At 47.9% G+C, this 15,323-nt stretch overlaps 1 protein-coding gene across 2 annotated transcripts in view; it reads right to left on the bottom strand.

Annotated features, from left to right (window-relative positions):
- Positions 1 to 13,365, bottom strand: part of SLC35F4 (solute carrier family 35 member F4) — a 108,397-nt gene extending 95,032 nt beyond the window's left edge. The window contains exon 1 of one of the 2 annotated variants that reach the window (XM_056493923.1): positions 13,133 to 13,365. In XM_056493923.1, the coding sequence (XP_056349898.1) occupies positions 13,133 to 13,235 (103 nt within the window). In that variant the 5' untranslated portion in view covers positions 13,236 to 13,365. The remainder of the gene's footprint in view (positions 1 to 13,132) is intronic. The other variant, XM_056493922.1, reaches the window with a different exon arrangement.
- Positions 13,366 to 15,323: the final 1,958 nt, after the last annotated feature.

The raw sequence follows: 15,323 nt of genomic DNA, 5'->3' as shown, positions 1-15,323 counted from the left end.
AACCTGCAGGAAAAAGAGGGAGAATCTTACTTTTCCTTCTCTGCACACCATGATATACTTGTAAGCATAAGAATATCCTTGCAAAGTAGATAAATATTATCATTACATTACACCAGTGAAGAAATAAGGGGCCAATAGTCAGGCACCAGCTTTCTACAAGTACAAAATTGACCTTGGATTTATTATTTCAAATAAGAGGAGATGATCACCATGAATATTTGATAACATTTTCTGTAGCCATAATAAAACAACTCCGTTCTCTCCATTTTTTAAAACTGCAAAGTGTTCACAACCATTGCCTGCACTGCTCCACAGACCTTTACCAATAGCTGTGGTTCTGCAGAGTTATCTTTTATTCATTGAATTTCAGGCCAAAACCTGAAACTCTCCTGTGGCATCATTTTATATTTTTTCACTGCATCATCTCAAAGTCCCAAACAAAGGCAGGTGTGCCCAGTGAGGCTCCTGGCATCTCACTACAGCCTGAGGAAGCAGCCAAACAGTCCAAAGCCAATTCCTCTCCTCCCAGGATAGTATCTTATCTCCATGCTGGAAGGAATTATGAAATAAAACATGTGCTAGGTCCACAGGATGTTTATTCACAGTTAACAGAACAACACTTTGTTCTTCTTCTCCTCCCCTCTCTCCACAAAATCAGGGGGTGGGAAGGATCTGCCTCCAAGATTTCATGGGAGTTATTCTCATTCCTCAGCAGAAGAGTCACACCCAAAGAGCCAGCAGCAACAGAGAAAAGAAATCCTACAACAGCAAAATGGACAAAGTCACCTCCCTACAAACTCTTGGAAGAAACAGCTATCAAAAGCTGCTAAAATAGACAAACACCAAGAACTTCCCAAAGCACAGATCAATAGTGGATGGAAACACACCAGGAACCTTCATTATTCCCTTCCCTGCACATCTCCTGTAGCTCACTGTCTGATGGTGGATGTTAACTAGATGTGTCTTTGACAAGATCCCCAAAAAGTGTATGCAGCACGTCTCATCTCCAGACTGAAGTAATCCTACAGCTTTTCCACTGTGGGAGAACAAAGAGCCTCCCATTTCTAGCTGTGTTTTTATAAGGTCCATCAGGGCTTCACACCTTTTGTGCTAATTCCTGCTAATTTTACTTGGATTTGGCCAACAGATTCAAAAGTTACATGGGGAGGGAGAAAGGGGAGAGAGATGGTGCTCACATAAGCCTTGTTTCCTTAAGAAACCAGGTTAAAAAACCCAACAGCTGAGGAGTTACAAGACGTTCTGTAATCTGCTTCTGAAACACCCCGGAGCGAGGCGCCAAGTCCTAACGGGGCATACGAGGATGTGTTTGACAAGGAGCAAGTGCTTACATTAAGGAACACAACATCATCCTCAAAAAAACCATTCTGTGATAAAAGAGAGACCCAGTAGCACTCCAAAGAGAAAGTAAAATTATTCCATGATAAAAGAAATCCAGTAACAACGCCAAAGAGCAGGAACCTGCTCGGTCACAGACCTACCAGAAGGCACAGGACAATTCTTGCTTTTCTAAATCATTCCTTTCACTCTCCTGCAGACCTTAACATACTGCTACAAAAATACCATGAATTATAGAGTATGAATGATGTCAAAGCCTGTTCTCAGAGGAAGGCTGGGAACAGCAAACATGTATTCTTCAGTTTGGGAATACACAGACACAATTTTTGTTCATAACCTAAAAAGGCTCTGCACATCAAAGGCACCCAATACATTTTCTTTCAGATCATCCCTCCTGTTAGACCAGCCCAGTCTAACACCACAGACAAGGAGAGAAGGCAGGCTGATGGGATGAAAAGGAAAGTCAGGACCATGGAGAGTGGCTTAAGTCACCAAAGTACACAGGGAAAATACAGCAGAAGACCCAGTGTCTACACAGTCACTTCAAACTGCACTGTGCAATTCCAGCTGGCTTTCAGAGACACCTGAACGTGACAGAAAATGCCTGTAACACTCAAATTAAGTCCTATGAATCTTTTCATTGTGAACAAGGATATTTGGCAACTGTAAACTACAGTTTCTGTCCACACTACCAAGTAAGGAAACAGAAAAACTTAGGGATCATGAACAGAATGAGATTACTCGCTTTAGGCAGCCCCACACTATCCATCATCCACAGGGAGGATGTGAAGGGCAAAAGACATTACAGCACCATAGGATTCTCCTGCCCTAAGGTGATCATTTGCCAGGTATCACGTTACTTCAACATGGAGAGGAAGAAAAAAGACATTAAAAATTATCAGAACTTTGTTCTCCAAAGTCATGTTTGTCAGAAAATCATGTTTAAAAGTTTAAATCTGCAATTAAACCAAAAATACCCTCCCATGTCTGGGAGCAGCTTTGGAACTAAAGTAAATCTGAACCCAGCCAACTGAGCTACTGCTCCTAGCAAATTTGAAATTCCAGCTAAAATAAGAGACCAAAGCCAACATCTGTTAATAATGTGCAAAACAACAGTAACAGGTTTCTTCTACCCTCCATTCCCCTACACAGGGCAAATCTGGGAGCTGCACCACCCACTTTTCTTTGCCTTCTTAAAGGCAAACTATAATGAATCTCTTATCTCCACAAAGTGTTACAAAATTTCCCTAAACTGCATAAATATTTCATACCAATAATAATTAAGGTGCCCATTTTCAAGGCAGTGCCTCTAAAAGTCAGGCACACAAAATCTAACAGCACTGCAGCTTCACATTCACTCTCCCACAGTATTTCCAGGTCTGCCCAAGAGTCTTTGGCTCTCAGAGGAGTCACTGCAGTACCTGTGCACAATGTGAATATCAAAGTTTAAGGAAGTTCTCTTTATTCTGCCCAAATGCAGACACCTTTTCTTCTGGCTGCCTTCTCTAAACCCACAGCCAGGGTCGCCTCTTTCCACCAGGATGCTCAAAACAGTCGCTCTGAACTCACTTCAAAGCAGAAGTGCACAAAAACACTGCACAGACCCCAGCTAGAAATAGAGTTGCCCTAATTTGATCTAATTAACCTCCTTTCCAGCACTGAAACAAACAGGATGCCTTGGAAAACTCAGTTCAGCAGCCTCCTCACCACTTTCCCCTGCTGCAGAGCATTTATGGGTGAAGGATGACTCCTGACTCTGAACAACCAGCCAGGGCTGCATCCCAGAGCAGATGGACATGGAATGAGTATTCCTGGGCACACAGCTCCATGAGGAGCTCAGGGGACAGCTGTGCACCCTGAGATCAGCCCAGTGCTCCCTGCTTTGTGGAGCACAAGCACAGACGAGCCCGTGCCCGCTGCCACAGGGCCCCCCAAGAAGAGGGACAGAAGGCAGGACTTGTATGGATGAATCACCTCGACAGGACACATATGGCCTGGCTCACCAACAACAGCTCAGCTCAGTCTTTCAGCTGAAAAATGCCTTTTGTTCCTTCCTCCAAGGCTTGTTTTCCAATGCATGTGAAATGTGGCACTTCTTTAGTTACATTTCAGACCTCAATTCTTTTTCCTCTGCAGAAACGTTCTTGAAATAATTTGTTTTCATTTTATCTAATTCCTCACTTTTTTTTCCCCCCATTCCATCCCACCCTGGAAAGAAGAAAAAAACGATGGGAAATTGGGAAACTTTATCAAGTATGTCCCTGGTAAATGCTAAGTTCAATAATTTTCCAGCAGCCCCACTGAGCACTGAGCAAAAGCTTTCTCACACACAGAACCAACCCTCCTCAGGTAGAAGTCCAAACCATGGTGCAGAAACACCACAGAAAGTTCACCTTGCTGCTTATCCATGCTGTCAGCACTGAAGAATTTCCTCTGGTGAAGCACTTTGAAGCATCCCTCTTGCACACAAGCTGCTACAAATCCCAGCCCCTGTAACGTATCACACAACAGGTTATTTCTGGCACTGCAGAGAAAAACCCCAATCTGCACCCACACAATTCCAGGGCTGCAACACTCCACATGCCAAGCTTTGTCTAAGAAAGGATTTTAAAGTTCCAGGATTTAGATATTGAAAAGAAAAGGGATGCAATGACTGTACTTTGACTGCTTTATAACAACTCTGCCATCTCACTTCAAGATGCAGGATATAAATCACACCACGAGGATTAATTTTCTCTCCCTGACAGAGAACATGTGTTCCAGCCCTGTTTCATGCTTATCTTACACAGGCACAGATTATTCCAGTGCTGTCCTCAGAACATTCAGGTTTATGGAAAGGGCCTGCAGAGTTGTGGTCTAAGAAATCCTAGGAAAAATCAGTATTTTTTTCATGAAGTCACCAACTACCCCATTGATAATGAGGTGTGTCATCCACAGAAGTCCCCCAGGAGACTCAGCCTCCATAGGAAGAGGGGGAGCTGTATTGGATATTGCTTCAGCAGGAAATTGCTCAAACTCTTCAGTGCCACAAGCAGCAAGAAGGGACAAAACTGGAAGAGTCACCAGGCTGGCCTCAAGCTGCAATGTCTGTCTCACTCTGGATGGAGAGTTCACTGCCAGGACTAAAACTGGTCTAAAAGTGGGTCTGGAAGATCTGTTTTAGTGGTTTTACTGACTCATGAGCTGCCATGCTGATGCTTGCCTCCCCCTCCCCCCAAAACTCAGCTGGAAACTCGAACAAGAATCAAAACAGGCATGGGAACTCTTCTTGTATCAGGCAAAACAGCCTGGACAGCTTTGAGACAAGGAACAGATTTCAGATTGCCAGAAACAGCAGAAAACATTATATTCCACCCTGGACCCAGAACAGGAGCAAATCTTCTTCTTCCTTGCCTCCACAAAAAGGACAGCACAGGCACCTTTCTCACTCTCCCATCTGCTGCCCCTGATCCAGCCCAGCTGAATGCAGGAAAGGGCGAGTCCATTTTACCACAACTATTTGCAAGGGAGGTCTAGGAAAAATCAATATGTTTTTAAAGGACTACCAGGAAGGTCTTTGTGTGGCAGACTCACCAAAAGCCTGTCACTTGAGCACATCCTGCATGCCTTGGAATAAATTCACTGCTGGCACTGGAAGTGCCCAGGCTGCTCTCACTTTCAGCTCTGTGAAAGCCATAACCTGGGCATTAGCTCAGCACAGCCTTACAGCTTCTACCTCCCTGCAGTGAAATCTGCCACTCTGCACAGGGCCAGCCCAAACCTTTGGCCACCAGGGAGTCTCACTTCACCTCACCACAAGAAAAAAACAATTTTCAGTCTCACTAAGTAGAGCTGGTCCACTTGGTAAATAATTTAACCACTCAGTTAAGCACTTTGCTTTTTGTTCCCCCACCCTATTCTCACATTTGCCACAGAGAGACACTGACTTTTTTTTGCAGGCATTTTCATTATTCATCGCTGTGATCATTCAGCAGCAGGCTTATGTGAAAAAATTCCTGCCACCAATCCTTCCACAAACAGTAAGTTCACTTTCATGGGTGAATTCCCATGCAGGCAGTTGAGCAAAAGCCCATCAGTTTCCAAATGTGCAGAAGAAATAATTGCAAACCTTTAAAACCACTATTAAAAACAGGAATGCAAGCACTGGAGGGATAAAAGTCTGCCAGAACCATCTGTCACTTTGCAATATCATTTTACCACATTCAACCAGGATCAGATATGCTGCAGCCTGCCTGTGTAGATGGGGGAGGCCATGGCAAGGAGACAGTGCTGGAAGGACAGACAAAATGAGGGGTATCCCTTCTGTGCACTCAGAAGAGCACAGAGGAGCTCATGGCCCATCCAGGTCATTTCCCCTGTGTGCAGCAGCCGCACTTTTAGGCAAAACAAGAAAAGAAGGAAGTGCAGCTCCACGATGAAGTCACGTTGAGCAAGGTTAAAGCCACCTCAGGTGAAGCAGGTGCAGGTGAGGTGAGGCAGGAGGGGGCCAGGAGCTCTGCCACCATCCCAGCCAACACCCAGAGGGCCAGGCAGCCAGGAAGACTTTCTGTGACAATCACAGAATCATTGAGGTTGGAGAAGACATCTGAGATCAAGTCCATCAATCACCACCTTGTCAACCAGACCAGGGCACCAAGTGCCACCTCCAGCTGTCTCCACACAACTTCACCACCTCCATGGGCAGCCCATCCCATTCCTTAACAACCCTTTCCATGAAAAAATTCCTCCTGATGTCCAGCCTAGACCTCCCCCAGTGCAGCTTCAGGCCATCTCCTCTCATCCTGTGCCTTGTTCCCTGGGAGCAGAGTCTGACCCCCCTCAGCTGCATCCTCCTGTCAGGGAGTTGTGAGAATGAGAAGTTTCCCCTGAGCCTCCTTTTATCCCAGCCAAGCCCTCCAAGGCTTTCTCAGCCACTCTTTATATGACTCACTCTTTATACCCTTCCCTGTTCCCTTCTCTGGACAATCTCCAGCCCCTCAATGTCCTTCTTGTCATGAGAGGCCCAGAACTGGACACAGCACTGGAGGTGTGGCCTCACCAGTGCCCAGCACAGGGAATGGTCACTGCCCTGCTCCTGCTGGACACACTACTGCTGACCCAGACCAGGTGCTGCTGGCTTCCTGTCCACCTGGGCATACCTGGGCTCATGTCCAGCTACTACTGACCAGCACCCCCAGTTCCTTTTCCAGTTTTCCAAACACTGTGCCCCAGCCTGTAGCTCTGCATGGGGTTGTTGTGGCCAAAGTGCACAACCTGGCAACTGGTCAGAAACTCACACAACTGTCCTCAGCCCATCCATCCAGCCTGTCCAGATCCCTCTGCAGAGCCCTCCTGCCCTCCAGCAGATCCACACTCCCACACAACCTGGTGTCATCCACAAACTTACAGAAGAGACACTCGACCCCTCAACCATACCATCAATAAAGTTATTAAACAGGAGTGGGCCAAACACTGAGCCCTGGGATCACCACTGGTGACCCCAGAATGAGCACAGAAGAGCAGAGGAACCCAAAAGCAGGCAGAGAGCACATGTGGAAAGGTACCAAGCTATAGAGAACACCTCCTCCACGTTCAGCACCAGGCCAGCTACAGCACCAGCCTTGCTGTGCAGTCACCAGTGGAGGCAGAGATTGCTCCATCAAACTTATGGCTTGTTCTGAACAACCTCTGGCAAATTAGCATCACTCCCCCCATCTTACTGTCTCAATTTTCCCTGCCAAATAGGGGTAATTTTTCTCAAAATCTTGGCAGACATCTTTATGAGGCATCTTTAAAGCTTGGGAAATAATTCTTGGTTAAATACATAAGACAGTGCAAGATTTTTGGCCATTACTCTCAGCCCTCTGCTAATTTCCAGCTTTAATTTATTCATGGCCTGTTCCTACCCATTTGCCTGTGTGCCAACATGCAATTTCAGTTTAAATAACTCTTCCTTCCTACATTTCCTTGTTCATCATCCCAAGATGTGCTTGGAGCAGCAGCCCTGCTCCCATCCTGGCCTAGGCAGGCCCAGCTCTATCCGCCCCCTCTTGCAAGGATGTTCTCTTCACTGCCCTGCTCATCACGATGTCCTTCCCAATGTGGGTTCATCCCTCCTGCCCACAGATGTCCAGAACTGTATCCATGCCCAGTACCACATTTTCACAGCTGAGCTCCTCAGGGATTTGACCCCAAGGGGATGAAGGAAGGCCAAGGATGAAGCAGTTTCCCCTCCTCCCAGCTGATGAGATCCCTCAACTTCCTCAATAATTGATGTCCCCAGGTGAGAGGAAGGTCCCATACTGCAGCTACCTGTGCAAGGATGCCAGGCCATCCCCTTCCAGCACAAAGAGAAATCCACACAAAGCCTGGCCCTATTCCACTAAAGAAAACAAACCTGGTCTTCCCAATGTTAGTCAGCAAAGGAGTATTTATAAAATCTGTTTTGCCAAAAGAAATTGCTTCCTAAGTTACTGCTACCAGTGCTGATATACAGCCATACTTTTTTTTCACCGCAACAGAGAGACAAGTCAATGAGAAAAAGCAACTACAAGACTGCATCCTGTGCCATGACATCCACTTGTGTCCCAGAGCTGGGGCTGGGGGGAAATTGTTAAACTGGCAATTTGCAATCCAGCCCTGCCTGCAGCACAGCCTCCCAGGGCACAGCCCTCCTATGGAAAACCCTGTGCAGAAATAAAGCTCATTCCAGGTTAGCCTTGCATCTGGAGTCCCTGCAACCCAAAGGCTACCAGGTGGCACAGGGACAGCTGCCACAGGTGGTACAAACCAACACAGCCCCGAGGCTTCAACACAGAGATTCAGACACTGCTTCCTTCCCCCAGACTCCTCAAACACAGCTCAACAAAACCAGCCTCACCCACCACAGATTTCAAAGCACCTTTCCTCGAGTGCCCCTTTCCCGGGCTCCCGTGGTGCCTGCTGTGCATGGAGGGCTCTGGAACTGCTGCAGGAGCAGCTGGGTGCCTCCAGGGAACAGAGGGAGACTTTGCTCCTCTGGCTGGAAGTGACAGCCACCAGGAGGGCAGGGTGCTCAGCGAGCACAGAGATGATCTGGGTTTGCCATGTGATTTGTACTGCAGCAGAGCTGCTGGCACAGCTGCTGTGATAACCAGGAGAAAATTCTCTCCAGTGTTCCAGGGGTAGCTTTTCCCTCCACAGCCTCTTCCTCCACACAGGGAGCAAAAGCTGAATTGTCAAGTCACTGATGCTGGCTCAGCATGCCTTAATCCTGGTCTTATTAAGACAAAGCAATTAAGCAAAGACTTAACTTTGAAAGCATTGTCAAAGCCCGGTGGCTTAGAGCAAGTTCAGACTTAAGTAGGTGCTTAAGTTCAGATTGCTGACTTCAGGCTGAACTTGCCAAATGAAACCACAGACCTTTGCTAGAGCTGTTCTGCAGGGGAGCAGGAAAACACACAGCTTGCTCCTGGCAGCCACAGTGCTGATGGCAAGGACAGGTTCAGCATTTCCTCAAGCACTGCTAAGGTCACACGCTGCTGGAAGAGCTCCTCAGCTCACACCACCAGGCATGGTCACCCAGTGTCCCACTGTGAGCCCAATGTCACAGTCCTGCTGCTGCACAGACACGTGACAGCACCTTCTGCTTCCAGGAGCTTACACAACTCCATGGTTTCAGGTCAGACCTGAAGGAGAGGAAAAGGGGAGATCGAATCAGCATGGGATGATGTCCAAAAGAACTCGTTTAAAAGTCTAGCAAGGACTCAGGGAGATGGGTGTCCATAACCTGTTACAAGAAGCTCTTCAAGCACAATGGAAAGAAGGTGATTGCCCATGTAAGGAACCACTGCATTTTCAGCAAAGCTGTGCTGTGCTTATCCAGGCCTGAGCAAACAGCATCACAGAAACGCAGATCTGAGATGCTGAGAGCATCCTGCAAGACAAAAGGCTTTGGGGTAGTGGGAATGGCTCCATCAGAAAGGCAACACAGGCAGAAACTTGACTTGGTGAAGCTGATGAAGATCAGAGATGAGAAACTTTAGTTCAGTGGAAGGCACAGAAGAGGTGTCAGGACAGACTTGAAGGAGAGGAACTTTGCAGCGTGAAAGCAAAATAGGTTTCAGTGCTGAGATGAAAGGCAGATGGGGTGGCAGTTGGAAAGAGTGGGGGGAAAAAGGGAAGAAAAACAATTTAAAAAAAAAATCAAAACACACAAAAAAACAAACCCCATCCGTACTCTTGACCCTGGAGACACTAAACATGATTGTATTGCCAGCAGAAAAGTCAGAGAAGAATGAGAAGTTACAGCAAAGGTCAGGGGAGGGAACAGTCTCCCAGTGTTTGTGTAGATGAAAAAGTTACATCAGACCAAACGAAACTGCACACATGAAAATGTGGAAACAAGGGGAGCTTACGTGGGAGCACCATGTGCAGCCCCAGGTCAGAGAATGGAGCCTCTGATCTACAACAGCACCATGCCCTGGAAATTAGGAATTCCAAAGAAATTGGCTGGAAGAGAGGCACAGCCCCCCTCCCTTCCCACAAAAGCCAGATACCTCACATATAGTCTGCATATTTAAAATGCAAGAAGTGAGGGATCAAGCCATGTATCCCAAGTACAAGTTCACTGGGATCAGGAAGAGCCCTTCCCATCTCGGCCCAAATGGATGGGGGAAAAAATCCTATATTTTTCTTATAAGCCATGATATAGGATTTTTGCAATAGGCATGGATGTAAATACCAGACCAAAATACATTTTTCTGCTCATTCAGATGATTTACAGAGAAATAAAACAGCTATTTTCCTTCTTTAGCAACTTTCTAAAGAATAAATAAAATAATAAAAGTGCCTGACTTAAAATTAATAAAAGAATCATCACATGCACACCCCAAGTCTTAAGTAGGTTAATGCACACAAATACAGATGATGAGGCACAAGTCACTAGAAAATACTGCAGCTCTTTGTGATAACAGCTCTTGGAACAGCACAGTGCTTTAACATTAGATTTCATGGCTATTTGTGAGCAGTCCTCAGCCTTCCCACACAGAAACCACAGCATGATCTCCTGTTAGACCACGGAATACAAGCCAATCCACTGAAGGAGGGATGCAAATCACCAGCACATTTCACAAAGCCTTGGGCTTTCCTTGCCATCTTCCAGGCACCCTCAAGAGTGAGCAGAACAGCAGCCACTAGTGCTGCCTTAACTGCCCTCAATGAACCTTTCTGTCCCTAGCTGGGCACTGCAGGCTGGGGACAAAGAGGAGCCTCAAGGAAGGTGGTGACCATCACCAAGCTGTCACCACCCAAACCATGTCCCATCTGGTGCCTGGCCAGCTTTCTGCTCTGAAGCATCCTGGGGACAAGAGCTCACCCTCAGGCACGCTCCAGGGCCAGGCAGGGGCAAGGTGACAGCACAAGCAGATGACTGCACGTGCCACAGGCTTGGGTATGTGACAGGAAAAGGGCTCCTCTGGCACTGGAGGGTGTGGACACAACCTGCCTGGAATTCTGAGCACACTGTGTGCCACCAGCACTGTCCACCTGAACTAGAACTGACTTGGGATAGCGGTGACAAAAATCGCGCCCTCGCCGAAATAAACTGAGATATAAAATCCATTAATAATCAGGGGTACAGACTCCTCACCCTGCATGTTTACAGTGCTGCATCTGTGTGAACAATCAGCCACAACAAGAACTTTGAGGCAGCACCTCGCAATACTCTGGCCAAGACACAGGAACAGAGTTAGAATTCCAAGGCAGGATCTCCAAGAGTGACTCTCACTGAGTGCCAAGGGGATGTATGTTCATGATGCCCGAAGGATGCCTGGTTTTAATTTGGGTAAGGCCAGAACATCTTTGTAGAAGCATTCAAGTACTTTAAAAACCCAAAGCACACAGCCATGAGGATAAAGCAGTCATCTGCCAACTGCAAGCACTCCAAAAATGATGATAATGGTTCCAAAACTTAGGAGACTGCTTTAAAAAGCATTCACAGCTTAGAAGGGGTTCGTGTCTTTCATTTACCCAAAGGCACTCAAGTATTGGAATACCTCTGATTTACACACTTGCATTTTCCTCTTTAAACATGACAATCACAGATTTTGCTTATTTTCTTCAAACAGTAAAACCTGATCTACTGATCATTTTGTTTTGCCTCAGCACCTAGCCAGAAAGGCACAAAAGACCAGGAGATTTGCAGTAAAATCCCAAGAGTCAGCACTTCTGAAAGCCTTGGCCTCTCCTGGCATGCTTCTTTCTAATTTTTAAGCAGATGCAGTTTGTAGCATCTGCAGGACCTGGTCTAAGACAGCTTTGTCTGGGCAGTGTTCTCCTGACATTCCCACTGCAGCACACGGAGCACTTGGATTGACAACACTGGAGTCAGATCTATAACTTGATACAGAGTGGGAGTGTTGCTGCAGACTGAAAAATTGCATTCTGCCACCGAAGCAAACTTGCAACAAACTATTAACCCAGAATCCTCACCCTTCTCTGGTAAATCACACTGCAGAGATACTCTGGAGCCACTACAGAATTTGGGACACAGGTCCCACCTGGCTCAGACTTAACTCATCCCTGGACTGACATATAGCCATACCTCCAGGTTGTTCAGAGCTTCTTCCTAACTCCTCTGATTCCAGAAAAACCAACTGACCTCACTAAATAAGTGCCCATAACACCTGTCATGCTGTTAGCATGCCACAAATAACAGCTGGATAAAACCACCTGGCTTGACTTGGATTTTTCAGCTGACTATTACACAGAGGAATTCTCATTTATTAAATGGCTTCAATGCATGGCTTTCCTCCACCATAAAAAGCCCACGGATGTGTTTTTCTGATATTAGCAGTTTATTAATTGTGTTTTGGTTTATTATTGTGTTGGAGCTGGAGAGTACTGCACTGGCTGTTCTGGAAAGCAGAATATTCCAAGGGGAATATGCAGAAGAAAGTCTGCTCCTTAGTGCTCACCTCACCCAAGTGGGATCCTTGCCTTTCCTTTATTTTGCCCCTCACTTTGCCTCAATTCCTCTTCTGTTCATTAAGCTGTGGCATGTCATAGCTTTGCCAAGTGCAAAGCAACTATTAATACAATAAAACCTGATTGCACACATTTCCTTGGTGGTAAAAATGAATCGTTTCTTTCATTAGCCAAACTTTCCCCATCAAAGTACTGGGACCGGCAGAATTCCAAAAACCTACTAATTCTCTCCAGCTGCTAGAAACTCACTGTTCCTAATTTAAAACTTCAAAAGAAAAAAAAAAAAAATAGAGAATTTCTGCAAGGACCACCTGCTTTATTTTCTGCTTCTTCGCTGAAGGGAAATAAACAAATAGAAACAAACAAACAAATGCTCCGAACCAACACCGACCCCCTAAACCACAAGTGCCCGGTATTAAAGCGGCACAGAGAAACATCCCATCGCCGGTAACTCCCCACTTTTCTGGAAAAATCTCTTTAATTTCGAGAGGAAGATGAATAATTCAAGAGCTGAAGCGCCCGCCCGGGGGGGACTCACCGGGACCGAAACTTTCCCGGTGCGGCGAGCGCGGGGCAGGCGGCGAGAAAAACCCCCCAGCCCGGCGGGGATGGAGCTGTGAGGGCTGGAAATGAAAAATAAACCCCGAAACGCCACCGGGAGAGGCTCGGAGCCGCGAGGTCCCGCGGCCAAGCGCCGCCAACCCCGTCCGCAGCCGCAGAGCCGCCGCGGCCCCTCGGGCACCCACACTCACCCCGGGGGCACGGGCACCCTCAGGGCTCTGCCCACACACACACCCCCCCGCAGGGCCGGCGGAGGCGGGAGCAGCCTTACTTTTCTGGCTGGAGTATCCCGGGTAATATCCATAGTAGCCGGTGATGCGCAGGATCCTGTCCTCGATGGTGGCCACGCCGTTGGGTGCTGCCTTCCCATCCATAGAGGGAAGGAGCCGCGCGGGGCGGCCGGGCGGGACGGCGAGCGCAGCCGGGAGGGCAGCAGCGGGAGCGGGAGCAGGAGGAGGGAAGGGAGGAGAGGAGGAGAGCAGCAGCAGCAGCAGGAGGAGCAGGAGCAGCAGGAGGAGGAGGAGGAGGAGGAGGAGGGGGAGGAGGAGCGCGGCCGCCGCAGCTCGCGGAGCCGGCGGGGCGCTCGCTCGGCCTCGCCGCCTGCTGCAGGACGGGCTCCGCAGCGGCCCCCGCCCTCCGGGATGGCCGCGCTGGGCTCGGCCGGGCCGGGCTGCGGCCGGAGGGTGGGATCCGAGGGGTGTGTGTGTGTCTGTGTGTCTGTGTGTCTGTGTCTGTCTGTGTGTGTGTGTGTGTGTGTGTGTGTGAGGGAGCGCCGCTGTCAGCGGCCGCGCCGGGGCTGAGCGGGGTTCGCCCGCCTCACGCACCGCCCGGGACAGCGCCGTGTCCTGAGCTCGTCCCGCAGCTTCGGGCGCTCCCGTCTGACCCCCGCAGCTCTCAGAGGAGGAACAGAGCCCTTTAATTCGGACTCTGAAGGGATAAGGTTTCACCACTCCACGCTGTGCGTGTCGCAGGATGGTTTGGGTTGAGAAGGACGGCAAAGCTCATCCAGTCCCATCCCGTGCCATGGGCAGGGACACCTTCCATATCCAGGTTGCTCCAAAATCCATCCCAAGATCTATCCTGGGACACTTCCAGGGATCCAGGGGCTCCAAAATCCATCCCAAGATCTATCCTGGGACACTTCCAGGGATCCAGGGGCAGCCGCAGCTTCTCTGGGCACCCTGTGCCAGGGTCTCCCCACGCTCACAGGGAGGAATTTCTTCCCGATATCCCATCCAGCCCAGCCCTCTGACAGAAGCCATTCCCCTTGTCCTGCCACTCCATCCCTTGTCCAAAGTCCCAGCCAAGCTCTCTTGGAGTCCCTTTAGGTGCTGGAAGAGGCTCTAAAGTCCCCAGGCTGGACAGCTCCTGCTCTCCCAGCCCGTGCCCATGTCGGAGGAGCCCCAGCTCTGAGCTGGCACCTTCATCACCTGCAGAGGATCCCCGGTCCCCTGTGTCACTTGGAAACGCAGCTCTGCCATCCCACTCTGTGCCAGAGTTCAGCAAGAAACGCTGCCCCCAGCCACCCAGACAGATTGTACACCTGCTCTGACATCTCTCGTCTTGTACAATGTCCACAAAATCCTTGCCTGCATTTGGATAAAAAAAGAGGTGACAAATTCACCATTTGGCTTTGTTACTCATTCCAGAAGCTAATTCTATCTCTGGCAACAATTAGGCTTTGAATTAGTTGACTTTTCGTGCCACGCTTCTCTCTGCTAGACTGAAAGGACCATTAGCAACCAGCCTTTTTTCCTTTAAAATGTGTTTCTATCAGGTAATTAACTCTTTTTTTTTTTTTTTTTTTTTGGGTGGCTATGTCATACTTACCTTCACTCCTTTTCCATCCGGTCATTTTCATTAAGTGGTACATGAGGAACCAGTCAAGACATTCCATATCCTTTGCTTCTTCCTCTGCTCACATTTTTCTCAGTTCTGTGCTTGGCTAAATAAGCTGATGGCACAAATCTGCCTTTTATGAGCACAAACAAATAATAGATGTATTAAAAATAGCCGTTGCTGTGGCTTTGCTCAGGGAGTCATTAGCTGGTTAGTGTTTGCACAGTGCTTTGAAGATCAAGGTTTTCTGGTGTGTGGATGCACATATGAAAATGCACTTGCAATATTAAATACCCTTTTGATCTTGATTTCTTGTCTCTTACCCTAGTGCTGGGTAATACTAAGGGCAGTTACAAATCAGCAATAAATCAACCACCAACCACCAAAATAACTGAGGAATTCAAGGCACAGCTCATTTCACAGCTTCCCCATCCCCGTTTTAAGCTAGCTATGAAGCAAGATCAGTGCCTTTTCTTGCTTTTCAATGTGTAGATTTTTTTTTTTTTTGTATTTGTCCAACAGTAGCACAGATCCTGCATGGCAAATTTACACCAACTGACATGAGACATTTGCTTTTACTTCTAATCTGTGGAGTGCCATAAGCAGCCCTTACCCCTCCAGGA

The sequence above is a fragment of the Oenanthe melanoleuca genome, chromosome 5, assembly GCF_029582105.1.
Source record: "Oenanthe melanoleuca isolate GR-GAL-2019-014 chromosome 5, OMel1.0, whole genome shotgun sequence".
In the NCBI taxonomy this organism is placed as follows: Eukaryota; Metazoa; Chordata; class Aves; order Passeriformes; family Muscicapidae; genus Oenanthe; species Oenanthe melanoleuca.
The sequence above is the reverse complement of the archived record's forward strand: the minus strand, read 5'-3'. Positions and strand labels throughout refer to the sequence as shown.